General features: G+C 39.8%; 1 protein-coding gene across 1 annotated transcript in view; it reads left to right on the forward strand.

Annotated features, from left to right (window-relative positions):
• The window catches only part of Nup205 (nuclear pore complex protein Nup205), a 676487-nt gene that overhangs the window by 378059 nt on the left and 282123 nt on the right, over positions 1 to 16305 (forward strand). The window contains exon 16 of the mRNA XM_067147168.2: positions 6244 to 6491. Coding sequence (XP_067003269.1) covers positions 6244 to 6491 — 248 coding nt within the window. The remainder of the gene's footprint in view (positions 1 to 6243; positions 6492 to 16305) is intronic.

Consider the following 16305-nt stretch of genomic DNA (forward strand, 5'->3'; position numbering starts at 1 on the left):
TGATAAATTTGAGAAGGAGCTTATCTTGCCACACGGTGTCATATGCAGCTGTCAGATCTAAGAAGACGGCCGTGCTTACCATTTTGTTCTCAAATCCATTTTCAATATGGGTAACTAGTGCTAAAACCTGTTCTTCACATCCTCGTCCAGGTCTAAATCCAGCTTGCTCGACTGGAATATGCTGGTTTATTGTCGCAAAAATCCTGTTATATATCAGCCTTTCCATAAGCTTCATTGTAACACTGAGTAGTGCTATTGGCCGGTAACTCTCAACTTTTGTTGGGTCCTTAGATGTTTTCAATACAGCTATTATTTTTGTTTTCTTGAAGACTGAAGGTAGGTTACCTGTCTCTAGTATGTTTGTGAAGAAGTTAGTAAGCCATTTAGCAGCAGCTGGTCCAAGATGAAGAAGGAACTCTGGATATATACCATCAGCGCCTGCCGCTTTGCCAGGTTTTAGACTTTCTAAGGCCTGCTTAGTTTCTTGTAGTTGAAATGGGGCAGAGAATTCAGAGGATCGTTGAGCCGAATGTTTCTTTTCCTTCAGGAGGTGCTTTACGTGCCTTCTAGATACGTGAACTGGTTTTTCAGTGTTAATGTGTGTCCCCCACATACAATGTAGTCACCTTTCGATAAGCGTCCTTCTCTCCTGAATACCATTAATTCTGTCTTCTTTAGATTCGTCCTTAGCTCGTTGTCATCTGCCCATTGTGTGACAAACTCCATTCCGTTTTGCAAATCTTTTATGTTATCAGCGGCTAGTGCCATATCATGCACATATATGTATACGCTTACATTTTGTGCTCCCTCTTTGATTTTTGTAGGGAGATCCTGGGTCAGCGCATTGAACAACAAAGGGCTCAAGGGGTCCCTTTGTAGCACTCTGATGGTCTGATCTATCCAGTCTGATTGGGATACCCCGTCACTGATTTGCACTTGGTTTGCCACTAGTATGTTAGTTATTAAATTCGTCATATCCGATCATCCGACAAGGCTTTCCAGTTTCTCGATTAATTTCCTTCTATTGACAGTGTCAAAGGCTTTGGTGTATTCAATGAAGATTACATACTTCTTCCCGTGGGCTTGTGTTCTTTCTTGTATGTCCTTTAGCAGACAGCTCAACGCTATCAGGGTGGATCTCGCTTTCCGGAATCCAAATTGTTCATCAGGTAACAGTGGTTCCATCAGGTTACTTATTTTCTGTGCTAATAGTTTGGTGAGTATTTTAAATGCCACCGACTCCAGGGCTATCCCTCTGTACGATTCTGGTTTGCTCGTGTCCCCTTGTCCTTTATATAGCATCTTTAAGACTGCCTTCCGCCATGCATTAGGTATGTTACCAGATTCCACGCACTTGTTCATTAGCATTGTCCACACTGGTTCTAGTTAGGGTAATGTAGCTTTTAGATGTTCTGCGCGAAGTCCGTCTATTCCCGGTGCCTTGTTTACCTTGCTTGTTGAGATGGCCTGTCTCACTTCCTCACTTGTGAAGATTGTAGTTCTTTCTATCACTTTCCTCTCCTCCGGTCTGGTTTCCTTAAGGGCTAACACACCTCTCATATGATTCTCCCAGGTCTCCACGGGTATGTCTGCTGGAAATCGCGGCTGTCGTGGTCTGAGTGCCTTATAAGGGTTCTTCTCAGCATCCTTTACAAGCTTTTCATCTTCCTTTGCCCTAAATTCCCATTTTTTCAGCTTTAGTAGCGCCTTGAATTTCTTCCTCGCTGTCTGGTAGCATTCCAGGTCTCTTTTGTCTTTCGTTCTCCTAGCTATGTGCAATTTTTCTAGTGTAATTTGCCTTTCAATGTAACACTCCTTATCGAACCATTTTTGCGCTTTCCTGGTGTCCTCCCTTGCTGCATTTCCTTCTTCGATGAATTCCATTATTCCTGCTATGGCCTCGTCCAGATTTCCCTCGCTGATGTCTTGTAGTATGCGTGGTATCTTACCAGTGTTCTCCTGGAGCATATGTGGGTCCAACCTTCTTTGTATACTTTGTGTTTTTATTCGTTTATTCATGTGTGTGTTTGTCTTGAGTGTCATTCTTGCTGGTATATGTTTCCTGATTAACGCTGCCTCATTTCTTATTAGGACCTTATGCTCCAATGCATCAAAACCTCTAATGAGTGTGAGGTCTATGGCGCTTCCTCCGTTGTGGCATATGTATGTGAGTGCCCTTTTGCCGTTCACTAATGTGAGTCCTTCCCGTAGCAGATAGTCCAGTACTATTTCCGCTTTATTTGCTTTATTTATTGGGCAGTTCAGGTCGCCTGCAATAATCACTCTTTCATTCGCCTGTATAGTGTCTAATGCTCTCTGTATACCGTTTACTATGTCTACTGCGCAGTACTCTGGTCTGTAGTATACGCCTACTAATGTTCCTATTTTTGTTTTAATCACCTATTGATTCTCCTTGAGAGTTGTTTCAAAGGGGACAAATTTCGAGTTGATTAGGCATGTTATTCCACCTGACGGCCTTCCTCTATCGCCTTTCCTCGCAAATGTGTGAATGTTATAGAATCCTTTCACTTCACACTTTGATTCCACGGTAATGAATGTCTCTGTCGATGTACAGATGTCGAACTCGCTGAAAATGTCTCTCGGCATCTGTCTTAAGACGCCTTCTAGCCCTTCTACGTTCCAGTTGAGAACTTTCACTTGATCCGGTTCCATCTTATGATCTATTCCTGTACCTCCAGGGATCTCGAAAGGGCTGGCATATGACGTCCTTTGGCCAAAATGCCCCCTCATATACCTTGTCATGTTCTTTCATTGGGATGCCTATTTTGAACGCTCTCCTGGTATTGGTGTCACTAACCATTCAACAGTTTATTGTTCCAGACACCCCATTTTCCTTTAGGTATTCTTCTATGTCTTCTTCTGTGGTTTCCAGGGTCAGATTTCCCAAATATAGCCATGCATCTCCCTGCACCGCCTTCAACTTGCTTTCCCCTTGTCTTGTGCCCCTTATCCTTTCTCTTGTTTCTTTCTCCTTCCCCCTCTGATACTCGTCCGCTGCTGTGTCCCTTTCTTTCTCTCATCACTCTTGTCCACTGTCGTTCTTCTTCCCTCCGCTTTACGTTTTCATCCGCATTGGGTTTAGCATTTCTTTCGGTTCCAGTAACCATCTCAATCGCTATTTTCTCCCTTGCGTTCTTCTTCCCTATTTCGTATTCTCTCTTCTCCATGATAGGGTTTATTGCTTCCTGTGTGTTTGCATCCGTTTGTTGTGATGTCATTGATCTTCCGGTCTCATTCCGTATTTCCTCTTTTATTAACGTTTTTGTTCCGAGGTATCTGTGGAACAGCAGAGGTGAAAGAAGGTGCGGGGGTGAACAGGTCTCAGGCTACGAAATTAAAGTTAATTTAAAATTTAACAAGGTTATATTTTCTTTTCAAAATTCAGAAATAACAAGAATGGCAGGTACAGAGTAGCAAGGCAACAAAAGTACAATTACAGTATTTACGGGATTTGGGCTTCGAGCCCCGAACTCACAATTCTTGGGCAACTAGCCCAACTTTACCCCAAAACAAGATTTAACAGAGGGGCAGAAAACCCCATTCATGCCCAGGAGCACTTGCTCTAAATTACACAGAAAAGCCTCCTCGAGGCATACATACTCAATTTTCAAGAAAGAGCCACTCGCTCTCAACTTTAAGCCTATCAAAGGCCACACCATACTCCACCTTCAAGTTGTCCTCTAAGGACATAGACACGGGGGTAAAATACCCAACCTACTGAGGTCTATTAAGTGAGAAAAAGGTTAATTACATGACCTCCAAAATAACAATTTGAGAGGAGGCGATCTGCACTCCTAATACCTTTTGTTTAAAACCTAATCTGGCTCTAGGCCGCTAATGCAAGGGCTAATCCCATACTAAAGAGGTGACTTTAGAAGGAAACAATTTACATTACGTTAAGGAAGAATCGGTTATGAAAAATAAGTTCACCTCAAAACAATATGAGTGGGAGCTCGAGAGGGTTAAGCACTCTCTGTCCCAATATGTAGCTTTAAAAGAGAATCAATACTAAGAGTCTTTACATTTTAGGGAAAGTTACATGGTGGAAACGCTTCGGACCCGCCCCGAGAGTTAAACTGCTGAACTAGCAAGAAAAGAAGTTATTAAACGGCCATTACCTTGTTGTTGAACTGCTGCCCGAAGAAAGAGGCGCTTCCCGCCCCCTGCTACATACTTTACACTTTGAAAGTTGGTACTGAAGTGGCGCAGAGACCCGAAAATCAGCAGTTTATATACTCTCGTGGAAAGTTCGAGGCGTTTCGGAAATGAGAACACCCGCCCACAAAAACTTTATTGGCTAGGGTTAAGCAAGATATTCAAGTTGGAGAAGATACATCGGATTGGTCAGAAATTAATTAAAGAAATTCGGGATAGGCTAAATTCAAAACAAGGGGAAGGAAAGGGTTATACAGCCAACTTAAACAATAACAGAAAGAAATTTAACAAGGAACAAACTTTTGAAATAAAAATTTCTCCAAAAAAACAGTTCTTTCACTTCGCACTAGGGTGCACCATTGTAGTTCTTCAGTAGTGTCCTCTAGAAGAGAAAGTTCACACTTCTTACTACAGGTAAAACAAAAATACATCGAAAACGACCCAGTTCAGAAACTCCAAAATTTCCAAGTAGTGACATCTTCTGAGAAACTTGAAAATTAACACAGTAGATAAAGTTCAGCCTTCCTCCATCAGAGGAGTTTCAACTGGCGCAAAGTTTGAATTAGCGGCGTGGAGGTGTACCGCTCGGTACAGTTTTAATGCTGTTTGCGATATCCTCCATCATGGTTTGTAGTTGCCGGTTGATTTTTTCCATAATTTTTTCTTCCAACTCCTCGTCTTTAAGTGCTTTCACAATTAAGTATTTATTTATTTTCCACCTAGTCGATACAATGATTGCTTAAGGCAATTTTTAATGGTCAAAAGTGGTACATCTTTCGTATATTATCAACATCTTCAGCCACATAACACTGTTTAGATGAAAAATATATAAAATTGACAAAGTAATGCTTTAGAGGAAGTGTCCTTAAAATTAAAGCATTACTTTGTCAATTTTATATATTTTTCATCTAAACAGTGTTATGTGGCTGAAGATGTTGATAATATACGAAACATATACCACTTTTGACCATTAAAAATTGCCTTAAGCAATCATTGTATCGACTAGGTGGAAAATTAATAAATACTTAATTGTGAATCTATTGAAGTGCGATACGGACCATGAAGCTGATTTTATTTAAGTGCTTTGTCACCCTTGCTTACTTCGCCCACTGGCGTCTCCAACCAGTCACTGTTGTCGTCCCTGGTTTGCTCTTTGTCTGCCGTTGACTTGCTGCCACTGCTCCCTCTATGCTGTGCTGTATCTATGGTAGCAGGTGCGTTTCGACTATTGAGATCTGCTTCAAGCGGGTTGTCGCTTGATTTCTTGCAGCTATTTTCTCCGTATTGTATTTCCCCGTTAGATGTCGGGTTTGTATTATTTGTGCTTGTGGTTTCGTGCGCCGAGTCTGTAGATGTCGCTATCTGTCCTTCTTGTCCAGTGATTGCCTTCCTGCCGTCCTCTCTGTATTGGGTCTCCCCGCTAGGTTTCGGATTTAGGTTGCTGCTACTTGCAGTTTCCCCGTGTTGGTCCAACAGGTGTTGTTAGTTGTCTCTTCGGTCGTCTGTCTTTTTCATACTGCCGCTTGCAGTGTCTTAAGTTGGGTCGGTAGGTTTCTCTAACCCGTTCCTCTGATCGACTGTCTGCTCCGTACTGGCTTTTCCCGCTAGGTGTCAGGATCATGCTGCTACTCCTTGTAGTTTCATGCGTTGAATCAAAAGCTGTCGCTAGTTGTCCTGATTGGGTGCTAGGTTTCAGACTCAGGCTGCTACTCCTTGTAGTTTCATGCGTTGAGCCAACAGATGTCGCTGGTTGTCCCTCTGACTGGCTGGCTGTTCCCCCTTCTATTTGATGGGTTTGTTTTTCCTTAACCTCATTTTATGGCATTTCCTTACACTCGTTCTTATAGTCTATTACCCATTTCATTGCTATAAAACATTCCCTGCTGACATTCATCGCTTGATGTATGTTTTCTTTACGTCTTTGCGCAGGCAGCCTCCTGCTTCTGCGATGTTCACTAAACTTCTTAGAGCACATTTGATTCGCGCTTCCTTCAGGTTCCCCATTTCATTTTAAGATTGAGTGTTGCTAATGGAGCTGTAAAAGAACTTATAGTATCTTTGTTTTAGGTGCTGTTTCTGTTGGACGAAGGCACTCACCTGCTGGATTCCTATGCACCATTTCCGGGTAAGAAGAGCCTGGAAGCTGCTATCCTCAGTTGTCTCACGCTCTTGGAACAGGCTCTCTCGATGCAGTACAAGTTCTTCAGTTTGTTGAGCAGTTCCGATAGCTCACTCTTACTAACTGGTCTTAATAAACTGCTACTGGGTATGAATCCTCGCAGTGGAAAACCTGATCACCTCCTCAATATTACAAAGTAAGTTTTTAATTTTCACTGATTTAAACAGAGGGGAGAGAGTCAGATGGAAACCCGTATGGTTTAAGACCATATTTTCAGTATGCATCAGGTAATTGAAAAATGCTACGAGGGAAATAGTTATCTTTGTTTCATAGATCTAGAGAAGGCATTTGACAAAGTACCAAGGGAACAGTTGTTAGCTGTATGGGTAATTATAGGTATGTTATTACAGGCAATCAAAGGCATTTATATTGATAGTTGGACTACAGTGAGAATTGATGTTAGAACAAGTTCTTTAATCAAAGTCGTTAAGGGGTTTAGACGAGGCTGTTGTTGTTTATGGATCATTTATTGAAGGCTGTTGAATGGCAGGGAGGAATTCAATTGATAGCAATGTAGTAAGCAGTTTGGCCTATGTCGATAACTTGGACTTAATGGCAGACTGCGCTGAAAGCCTACATTCTGATATCTTAGACTAAGGTAAGAAACCCAAGAGGATGAGGAATGCAAAATTGGAAGATGTGGATCATTTCAAATATTTAAGATGTGTATTCTCTCAGGATGGTAGTATAGGAAGTGTGCAACAAAGCTAATGTCGTGAGCTCGCAGTGACAAGTGCCAACGGTTGAATCTAAGAAAGAAGTCTGTGCTGATCGATGAAGTTATCGCAGATAGTTTGGGATTTCTGTGAACTCTATCTATACTGGACTGTTTGTCTTTGGGTGACCGCGTAGTCACAATCAATTGTCCTCCAGGGATGTTTCCTCTGTTCTATTAATGAGGCAGTCTCGGGCAACTTCGAGTAGGTTGTCACTTAGTTGGTCCCAAATGTCCCATTACTTCCATTTTTTCTGTAAATTCTTTGCATGTCTTGAGTTTTTCCCAGTCAAATTTCCTGGTGTTTCTGTGAAAGAACCTCAATTTTACTATTGACAGGTAGTACTCTTAGTCCAGGTTGGCACTTCTTAGTACCCTGATGTTCTGGATTTCTCTGTTGGACTTCCTCAAAATAGGCACGTGTTCCATCTGAAACTCTCTTGAGTTGTTGATGGGTGAAGCCCATGTCTTCTGCTTTTTTGGTAGATGTCTCTGTGTAGTTTACATCATTACTTGTTTAAAGTTCTATTAATCACTCTCCGTTCCTGTTGGTTCGCTTGTGAGCAGGCTACTCTCCCATTGTGTAACAGTATTTGCAATCCTTCCGCAGCTGGAGATTGAAATCACCCACTAGAATGATTGTATGTTACTCAGGGACATTGCTGATGACATATTCTAATTCCTCCCAAAATTTTTCTATGCCTTCTGGGTTCCACTTGGTGTCTTGACATTGACAACCGTGTAGGCCTTATTGTTTCAATAAAGCTTAGTAGGGACATTTGGCTATTGGGAGAATGAAAGTTAGTAACTGAATTCAGAATACTTTGACTGTCCTCAGGTGTGGAATATCTTTCCTCGGACTCAAAGGCATGTTCGTCTTTATACCTGTTCTCATGTACTGCTGTGAGTAATACTTGATGTTTTTTCAGTGTGTCTGTAAGGTACTTAAGCTCACCCATCTTGAGCCAAGAGTCGATGTTCAATACAGCAAAGCAGTTACATTGTTTGTGTCGTATCTTGTTATTATAGGTTCCAGGACACTTAGACTCGTCCTTACAGCATGTTAGTGCGGGCTCCACAGAATCGAAAGAATCCACAGACTTTTTCCAGTCATTTGACTGGGTCAGGCATGGATTGAACGAAGCCCCCATCTAGTGGCTAGGGTAGGAAATGTGCCGGCTGCCAAAGCCTGTCGCACTCCTCTGGGGCAATGATTAATGACTGACAGATGAGATGAAATGTTAATGGAGAGTGTTGCTGGAATGAAAGATGACAGGTAATAATATCTTTTATGTTTTTGTCTTCCATGATTTTTGTTGAAGATAATATTGAGTGGACCCTGCTTATGTTACTGCTGAGGTTGTGAGCTCTGGTAGGTTTGTTGTCAGGGTTTATTCCTCTAGACTCGCTGCCTTCCCAACCTCTGGAGACCATTCTTCCTCTTTTACTCATATTAATCCTTAGTACTGGGATGCCTCTTCCACCACCTACACCGTACTGAAGTTCATCTTCTCGACCGTTGTTACCATTGAGGTCTTCACTTATTACGCTGAACATGGACTTTCCATATTTATGACCGTGGGAGAGATGGACAGAACATTATAAAGCTCCCAGGAACAGGGCTGCATATTAATAACTCTGTTTAAATGAGAGGCTGAGTTGTTGGACATAGATGATCTTGCAAATATTTGTGAACATAAAATTGTGTGCTAAGTCAGTGGCCATGTAGACCATGATAGGTAGGTCTATCTTGCAAACATAACTTCAAAATATCATATGCTAAATCATTGTAATAGACAAGAAAAATGTTCCACCGATCAATACATTTATTGTGAATGAATTATTGCACTAGTACCGGTTTCGACCTATCTTGGCCATCATCAGCTAGCACACAAATTTACAGTCATAGGACAAAATTACAAAGATGTTACGTAAGAGCATCCGGATGTCTGATAAAAAATGGAAGTAAAATATATTGCAGTATGTTGCGTTAAAATATCTCTGATTAAAAGTGGTGATGGTTAGAATAAACTAAAACCTATTGAGCATGGACATGAGTACATAAGTACATTAAAATATATATGCCACATCATAAGACACTAAAAAATATAGCACATTAAACACATTAAAACATGGTATATTTTAAAAAGTCTATTAAAATTTGAGTTCATGTTGCGTTGCATTCATTCTTCAATCCTCTTGTAGTTCTTGTGTTGATTAAGTTGAATATCGAGAATGTTCTATGGCTGATATACTTTGTATTGGTATGTTATAAGAACTCTTGTCAGTAAAATTTGAAAATTGAGTACTGTGCAATTCAACTGTTGATGTAGTCAGGTAAGATTTATATATACAGCAAGATAGGGTTTAATTTTAGAGCAGTTGGTGGTGACACTTCTCTCGTCTATGCACGTTATATGGTTGTTATCTGTAAAGAAAAGCTAATATGAGTATAGCATATGTATGAAGGAATGCCTGGATGTATGTGTGAAATGAAAAAAGTACTTACTGTTGTTGCTGTGGAGGTTGTGTACCGATATGTTTGGAGATTTGTTGTGTTCTGCTGCGGGTACGTCTGGGGCTCACGTGAGCTGTGTGGAGGGATGTTGGTGGAGGGGATGGAGGAGTGGCTATTGTGAAGGTAGGGGCGGGGTTAGGTTTGTGATTCGTCGGTTTGTTATGACGTGTGTTTACTAATTTGAGATAGTCGTTTTTTATTGCAGGAATGACTTTGTCAAAAATTATACTGGTTTTCTCTGTAATGTCGTTAATGTTATGATTGGGGTTAGCGTATTGATCCAAAGAAATATAGAAATCTTCGGTTATGTTGAGCAGGGGGCCCTTAGAGTTTATGTTTAATATCATCATGTCATTATTGATGTCTGTGAAGTTGTGCTTAGATTCTTCTACATGTTGGCCTATTGATGAGAAATGGTTGTGCTTTACTGCATTTATATGTTCATTATAACGGACGGTGAAGTTTCTACCTGTACGTCCAATGTAGCTTGTGTCACAGTTGTTACATCTGATGCGGTAGACACCTGATTGGTTGTATTTATTATTATTATTGACTGTTTTGGTGTTGTGTATAGTGTTGGTGCTGTTGTGTGTGGTTTTGAATGCTATTTTCAGGTTGTGCTTCTTAAAGATATTAGTTAAAGTATATATATTGGTGTTGTTGAAGGTAAATAGGACATAATCTTTTTTCGGTTTGGCTGTTTTGATTAATTTAGTTTTAGGTTGGGATTTTATTTTGTGGATGATTTTGTTGAGCATTTCTTTGCTGTATCCATTGTATTTGGCTATGTCGTGGATTAATTTTAATTCATTATTTTGATCTTCTATTGTCATTGGGATATTGAAAGCTCTATGTATCATACTATAATAGGCTGCTCTTTTATGTGTGTTAGGATGAACGGAGTCATTTGTTATGGTATTTAAAGTGTGTGTGGGTTTCCTATAGATCTTGTAAGATAAGTGAGTGTCATGTCTGGTTATTGTTAAGCCCAAGTAATTTAAGGTACGGTTATTTTCTGTTTCTTTAGTGAATTTAATTTGGGGGTCTAAATTGTTAAGTTTGTCTAGTATAGTATCTGCATCAGTGAATCTATTATCTATAATTACGAAGATATCGTCGACAAATCTACACCAAAAATATATATTATCTATTTTATTAATTGACGTGTGTTCTAGGTGGTCGATATATATTTCTGCTAATATTCCGGAAGCAGGAGATCCCATAGGTAATCCTTGTTGCTGATATATGGTATCATGAAATTTGAAGTAGTTATTGTTTAAGGCGAATTTAAGCAGAATCACGAATTCTTCTATTTCTAAAGTGCTCAAGTTACTATGGTTTTTTAGGTTAGATTCAATTATTTTGACTGTTTGTTTAATAGGAATGTTACGGTACATGTTTGTTATATCAAATGAAGTAAGGGTATGATGTTTTTCAATCTTTAGTTCTTTGGTTCTATTGCAAAAATCTATTGAGTTTTGTATTGTTTTGTTTGCTAAAAATGAATAATGCTTTTTCAAAAATTTCTGAATGAATTGTGATAACTTATAGGTTGGACTGGCTTTATAGTTTATAATCGGTCTCATGGGTACATTTTCTTTGTGTATTTTAGGGTAGGCCCTTGCGGATGGTAATTGGGGGTTCATAGTTATAAGTTTAGCAGATTCTGTTTCGGTGAGAATAAAGTGTGTGTTCTTGAGTAGATTTTTTAAATTTCTTTGTATATTATTGGTTGGATCTCGGCGTTTAATTGAAAAAGTGTTGTCCTGGAAACGTTCTTTAGTCTTTGTTATGTATTCATTCTTATCCATAATGACCTTAGTGTTGCCTTTGTCGGCTTTTGTTATTAGTAGATTGTTCTGTTTTATTTTGTTTTTGAGTTTGTTTAGGTTCGATTTATTGGCGGTATTCATGTTTAGGTTATTATTGTGAACATTATTGATATATTGCGGGATCTTTCTACTGATTTCGTGTCTAACTTCGTCTCGTATTACATAAAATCAGTTTCATGGTCCGTATCGCACTTCAATAGATTCAGAATTAAGTATTTATTATTTTCCACCTAGTCGATACAATGATTGCTTAAGGCAATTTAATGGTTAAAAGTGGTACATGTTTCGTATTTTATCAACATCTTCAGCCACATAACACTGTTTAGATGAAAAATATATAAAATTGACAAAGTAATGCTTAAGAGGAAGTGTCCTTAAAATTAACATAAGATTGACAACATTAAAACAAACAAAAACTCAGGAGAAAATATATAAATTATTACTACAATTGAAAGCAGTTGTCAAGGAAACACTTGTACAATATTCCATAGAAAATATGTCCTAAATGAATATTCTTTTCTTAATAATTCATGAAAAAAGGTCAAATTATAAATTATACAGTTCATAAGCAATTGTCAAAATGAAGAAAACCAGATATCACAATGTGGTTCTTATTATTAATGCAGATGAAAATATAACTAATTCCTAGTTGTCAATTCTTATTAAGCCTGCTTTCTTTTGGAACAGTAACTCCTGTCATTCTTTCACAGTCTTGTGTCTGGTGTAATATTGATGATGCGTTCTTCCTTGCTCTTGCACCTGAGGAGGTGGAGGAGCGGGGGATATAGGTGTGTCAAGAACGTCTTTGCTGCCACCTATAGCTTCAACTGAGGAGGAATAAGTTGTAGGGCTATCTGTAGATGGAGAAATTCCATTTCTTTTTTCGTGATCTTTCTCAAGCATTTTCAAATATACTAGAATTTGATTAACTTATATAAAGGATTCTTATATATTCTACAGCCTCATTAAGGTTATAATTTTTCTTTATAAGTTGGTCTAGATGAATATATAGATCTTCATATGTGTTCATTAAGCTGCCCTTCTTTAATTTCTTTATGATGGTCAGGTCTTGTTCTGTGCTGGTAAATTTATGACCTGTGGCAGTCATGTGTGATCCCATAGCTGAGAATCTTCTATGTTTTTCAGCATTCACATGTTCCAAATATCTAACTTTAAAATTGCGGCCAGATTGTCCTATGTATGTATTCTTGCATTCAAAGCATGTGAGTTTATATATTCCCGAATCAAAAAATTTATCTTTTTCCGAGAGATTTATTGTATCATGGTTGAAGATACTATGTTTCATGTTGTTATTGGTGGAAAATGCAATTTTAAATTTTTTCTCTTAAATAAATTTGTTATTACGTGTATGTTTGGATTATTATATGTGAACTTGACGTATTTTTCAGTTTTACTAGGTTCGATTGCTAATTTGGAATGCTGCTTCTCCGAAAATTTATTAATTATTTTTGTTTTGGAGCTATCCGTGGTAGTTAGAGGTGAAAGAAGGTGCTGGGATGAATAGGTCTCAATCTACAAAATTAAAGTTAATTTAAGATTTAACAAGGTTATATTTTCTTTTCAAGATCAAGAAATGACAAATATAACAGGTACTCAGTAGCCTAACAACAAATCGAGAATGTACAATTACAGTGTTACAGGATTTGGGCTCCGAGAGCCAGACACACAATTCTTGAGCAGTAAGCCCAACTTTACCCGTATACAAGATTCAACCAAGGGGCAGAAGGCCCTAATCCTGCTCAAGAGCACTTGCTCCCAATTACATAGCAAAAGCCTCCTCGAGGCACACAGGAACAAATTTCTTTGGAAGAGCAACCCGCTCTCAAGGTTCCAGCCTATCAAAGGCCACACCAAACTCCACCTTCAAGTTGTCCTCTAAGGACATAAACACAGGGGTAAAAATACCCAACCTACTGAGGCCGATTTAGTAAATAAACAGGAAAATTACAAGGCCCCAAAATACAAACTTGAGTGGAGGCGAAACTGGCACTCCGAATATACTTTATTAAAACCTAATTTGGCCCTAGGCCACTTATGCAAGGGCTAATCCCATTCTACGGAGGTGACACGATAGAAAACTTTATGACATTACGAGTAGAAGGGAAACTGTTATGAAAACGTAGTCACCTCAAAACAAAATGAATGGGAGCTCGAGAGGGTTAGGCACTCTCTTTCCCAATTTGTAGATTAAAAAGACAGAATTTATACCAAGAGTCTTTTACATTTTAGAGGAAGGTTACATGGTAAAAGGTATCGAGCCTGCCCCGAGAGTTAAACTGCTGAGCTAGCAAGAGAAGAAGTTATTAAAAGGCCATTACCTTATTGATGAACCGCTGCCCGAAGAAAGAGGTGCTACCCGCCCCCTGCTACATAATTTACACACTGATAGATGTTACTGAAGTGGCGCAGAGACCCGAAAATCAGCAGTTTATATACCCTCGCAGAACTTTCGAGACCTTTCAGGAATGATAACACCCGCCCACAATCATTTTATTGGACGGCCAAAAGATTACATGTCAAAACTGAAGAAGAAAACCAGGATTGGTGGGAAATTAATTACAAAAATTACTCATTGGCCGAATTCAAAACTGGCGGAAAGAGAAGGGTTGTCCGGCCAACCAAACAATGACTGAAAGAAATTTAACAAAGAACAAACTTATGAACACAAAATTTCTCCAAAAACACAGTTCTTTCACTTCGCACTAGGGTGCATAATTGTAGTCCTTCACTAGTGCCATCTAGAAGAGAATGTTCACACTTCTTACTACAGGCAAAACAAAAATACATTGAAAACGACACAGTTCAGAACACTTCAAAATTTACAAGTAGGGACATCTTCTGAGAAACTTGAGAATTAACACTGTAGTTAAAGTTCAGGCGTCCTCCAGTAGAGGAGTTTCAACTGGCGCAATGTTTGAATTAGCGGAGCGGAGGTGTACCACCCGGTACAGACCTCCCCCCAAAAGTCCCTCCAAGGGGTAACACAGAAGAACATAAACTTTTGTTTTAAAATAAGGTCCAAGTTATGATGTTGATATAGAAGTTAATTGCAGAAGTATTTACAACCAAATTTTCTTAAATGATTGGATCCAGTTTCAAAATTCTTTGTGGTTACTTTTGATGTAATGTCTTTATGCTTGTAGAAGTTGAATTCAGAAGGAAAAACTTTTAATACTTGAAAGTGAAGAAAAATTTTCTAAGTCCACCAAATATTGCAGTTGAATTCAAAAATTGTGGTAATTGTTGATATTAAATGTCCATGTAGCTGATTAAATACATTCAAGGTTAATTAAGTTGGACGGCCAGACCAGCCGCTGCTGCTTGTGTCCAGAGGGGGCCGCTCGGACCCCTCGAGCACCCTGAGATACCGCTCGTCCGCACTATGAGAGGAGTCGTGGAGTTGAAGCACGCCGCACCCGCGGCGAACATACAGGTCGCGGGCAAGTTGCAGGTTGTGCGCCGCACATCAGCCTTGGCCGGGAGGAGGGCTCCGGCTCGCCGTACACTGGTTGGCCTCACTGAAGAGGGGCGGCCCCATACCCCACTCAGGTGGCGGTACGGCGCCGCGCTGCTGCGGGGGCACTGAAACATTAAGATCTCGGCGGCAGAATTTGTTGGACCATCATTCTTTTAGGGCACAGGCTTTGTGGTGAGGTTGAGGGGCCAGCGGCGTGGAGATATTTATTTCATTTGAATAGCCACTGTGTGTTGTTGAGCAGGAGACGGGAGCGTGGTAATGGCCATGGTAAGGACAGGATGGCAGTTTAACTGGTCGGGGAAGGTTTTACGATAAATGCTTAAATACAAAGAACTTGATTCCAAGGGCAGAAGGCCTCAAAATGAAACCAAAAAAAAAATATAACCTTCCGAATTCTTTCAAAAATGTTAAAGCAAATATAAAATCAGCTACGTTAGCGCGGAAGCTACACAGGTTTCACCTGCGACAGGTGAACCCTAAATATCCTCTCGGTGGCTGGATTGCTTAGCAATAAGGTAACGGGTGTAAGGAAATCGAGAATAATACAAGGCCCATGAAATCTGGGGGCAAGCTTGCCCGTGGGAACAAAATTTTTGACCATCACCTGGTCACCTACAAATTGGTGGGTCTCCGTCCACGATCATATCTTTCCCTAACCTTTTCATGAGACACTTTAAGATTGGCTTTAGCCTTCTTCCAAAGATCTTTAATATTATCTGGATGTATTGTCTCGGGTAGAATGTCACTCAGAGACCAGAGGTTAGAGAGCGGCGTGTTGGGAACAAACTTGAACATCAAAGAAGCTGGAGTAAACTTATGAGATTCATGAACCGCCGAATTCAAAGCAAAAGCTAACCAATGCAGGGACGTGTCCCACCTAGAATGATCTTCATGATGATAGGCAATCAACGCGGACCTCAGATTACGATTAACCCGTTCAGCCAGAGATGGTTGAGGATAATAAGCAGAAGTTGTCACATGAGAGATGGACAGGTCAAAACAGAATTTACGAAATAGATTAGATGTGAAAGCCTTACCATTGTCAGACACAATATATTGACACGGACCAAAAGAAGCAAAGATTGAATTTAGACAAGTAATGGTGCACTGAGCGGTAGCCAGCTTAGTCGGGAATAACCAAGAAAATCTTGTAAAACCATCTACACATACAAGGATGAACTTGTTGGCATTCCTCTTTGACTGGGGGATGGGTCCTACGTAATCAATATACAGGCGTTCCATTGGGCGCGACGCTTGATGAGAAGACAAAAGGCCTACCTTGGTAGACATGGTGGGTTTACTAAGCAAACAGGATTTACAAGCCTTTACTAGTTCACGGATTTCACCGTCCATGCCTTTCCAGATGAACATTTCACAAATCTTTTC

The sequence above is a fragment of the Anabrus simplex genome, chromosome 5, assembly GCF_040414725.1.
Source record: "Anabrus simplex isolate iqAnaSimp1 chromosome 5, ASM4041472v1, whole genome shotgun sequence".
In the NCBI taxonomy this organism is placed as follows: domain Eukaryota; kingdom Metazoa; phylum Arthropoda; class Insecta; order Orthoptera; family Tettigoniidae; genus Anabrus; species Anabrus simplex.